Source organism: Pteropus alecto, unplaced genomic scaffold, assembly GCF_000325575.1.
Source record: "Pteropus alecto unplaced genomic scaffold, ASM32557v1 scaffold432, whole genome shotgun sequence".
Taxonomy (NCBI): domain Eukaryota; kingdom Metazoa; phylum Chordata; class Mammalia; order Chiroptera; family Pteropodidae; genus Pteropus; species Pteropus alecto.
In genome coordinates this window covers 272,176-274,658 of record NW_006432235.1, presented here as the reverse complement: position 1 = coordinate 274,658, position 2,483 = coordinate 272,176, and the positions used below count along the sequence as shown (strand labels likewise).

At 42.4% G+C, this 2,483-nt stretch overlaps 1 protein-coding gene across 3 annotated transcripts in view; it reads right to left on the bottom strand.

Annotated features, from left to right (window-relative positions):
• The window catches only part of NLRP12 (NLR family pyrin domain containing 12), a 17,944-nt gene extending 15,806 nt beyond the window's left edge, over window positions 1-2,138 (bottom strand). For all 3 annotated transcript variants that reach the window (XM_006907157.1, XM_006907158.1, XM_006907156.1), the window contains exon 1: window positions 1,850-2,138. In XM_006907157.1, coding sequence (XP_006907219.1) covers window positions 1,850-2,138 — 289 coding nt within the window. The remainder of the gene's footprint in view (window positions 1-1,849) is intronic.
• Window positions 2,139-2,483: the final 345 nt, after the last annotated feature.

The following is a 2,483-nucleotide window of genomic DNA, read 5'->3' as shown; positions in this document are numbered from 1 at the left end:
TGGTGTGGGTCTTTGATTCCACATTCGTAACAAGGTGTCCAGGTGACTCTTACGTACATTAACATGTGAAAACATGTTATATACAAACATGATCTAGTCCAATCCCCTTTGTCTTACAGAAGAGGAGAGAGAAGCCCAGAGAGGTACATGGATTCTTCAACGTCACACAGCTAGACTAGAGCAAAACTACACATCTGATCTTCTTAAGACCAAGGGGTCACCTCCTCAGGAATTAAAAGGACACAGTCTGGAGAAGGATACTCATTAAATAGTTCCCAATTGTTAGTGCTGAGGAAAGACTTAGGTGGGATGGGGAGAAAGGAGGGAATTTATACTTGTATATTATTTGAATTTCTTAAAATAAATATAAAACTTCTCTAAGTAAATACAATTCTACTGAATCACACATGAATACATTTGTCTTTTTCTTTATTGCTGATAGCACTTTTTCATTTATGTTTCTAAGTAAAAATGTGACCCAATGTCATATTCCCCAAGTCCAATGCACCTTTAATATTCTCCAAGAATGGAGACAAGGAGAGAGGGAATCATGTAAGATCAGATCTGGGAAGGCCTTAAGAGATTATCTTCCCATTGCACATTTCCAGCTCACGAGCCTACTGTTAAATTTCTATAAATTACAAGCCAGGTGACATCGTATAGTAACTTAAAATCAGCCATGCTGCTGATACTTACACAATGGAAATAGCAAAAGCCACGAACCAGAGCCTTTGTGTTTTCAGCCTCATTAAAGACTGTTTGTTTGTTTTTTTTTCAGAGATGTTCAACATTTACTGACACAGCACTGCCATCACACATCCTTTGAGACACTAAGCCTCACAGAAGTGACTGTGCATAGCCAGGTGTTGGCACAACATAAATGTTCATTCAACAAACATTTGCCAAGACTTACTCTGTTCCTGGCCATAGCCAGACACTGTAATCTCAGAGAACCAAATAAAGAGTCAGAAATCTCCCTGCTCTTGAGGGACCCACATTCCATTAGGGGTGACAAGTGACATTAAACACCAGAGCTCAGATGGGATAAAAGGGATCAAATATGTGGTGACAAAGAAATCTAACTATGGGAGGTGAACACACAATGTAAATATATATATGCCTTACTGTTAAAATGTACAGCTGAAATTTACCAGATTTTGTTAAACAATGTTACCATAAAAAATAAATTAATTTAAAAATATAAAATAAAATAAAGTTAATGGCCCTGGGCAGGGGTGGGGGTGGGGCAGGAACAGAGTTCAAATGTCATCTCTGCCACATTCAATAAAAGCTGCTGTTTACTGAGTACTTACTATCTTCAGGGCATTGTGTTAAGCACTTGGCATGTACTGTCTCATGGGCTTTTTTCTGGAGGCAAATCATTTCTTTTCTGAGCCTCAGTTTTCACATTTAAGTAGTAGACAAAATAATAAATTCATCACACAGTATTTTAGACATTGAATGTGTCAAAGCCTCATTACACACAATGGGTACCTTATTATCACAGGGAACCAATAAGTGTGTCATTTTGATTATTTAATAGGACAGAAGATACAATCAAAGAAATCTGAGTGCTAAAGAGGCACAAGAGTGGGGTCGCTAAGAGAGGGACAAGAGGAGGGAGGAGAAGAGCAAAGAACTCACAAGAAAGGTAGCACCTCCAAGATTCTGATGGATAAATAACAATTTTCCAGGCAAAGAAGATAGAGGGAGGGTGTCCCAGGCAGAATGCAGCACGAACAAAGACTAAGGGGATAAGTTAGAAGTCAGGTCTTGTGGGCTCAGTGGTTATCAAAAAGAAGGAGATTGGTGGGTTGCAGCCCTAAAGGTCTCATCACCACCTCCTTACCCATCACCAGGTCCTCTCTCTGTCCTCTCTCCCACAAGTCCTTCCTGTTGATCCGATCAAAGATGCTCAGTGCCAGCACCCAGGCCTCTCCTATCCCATAATGGGCCACCAGCAGCTGAGCCATTTCCAAGGGACCAGCTGTCTCCATTCGTCCCCAGGGAATCCCGTCTTCCCCCATGTCTGTCGCTGTCCCCAGGTGTAACTTGAACTTCTTCAGCTCCACAGCCTCCAGTTCTTCCAAGTAGACAGACAGGCGACAAAGGCCATCTTTGACCACAGTTCGGGGCATGGGGACGCTAGGAACCCTGAAGGAAAGCAGCTGTAGCCTAGAATGTTTCTACACACAGGACGAACAATTCCAATATGGCCGCCATCTCGTCACGCACAGGCAGAGGCTGTAGGAATGAGACACAGGAAAGTCTTGCTGTTGAAATAAAGCTTCCTCACCCTCCAGTTCCTGCCTGCCCTGCCCCACCCCGCCTCACCAACGGGGTTGAAGAAGAGGAAATGGGGAGAAATTAGGAAATTGCCATTCCACTCATGAAAAGACCAAACAGGCTTTTTCCTTTGTCCCAGCTACTGTTTTCCTTGTCTCACTAGTGTCTGTAGTCCATTGTACTACCATCAAAACCAT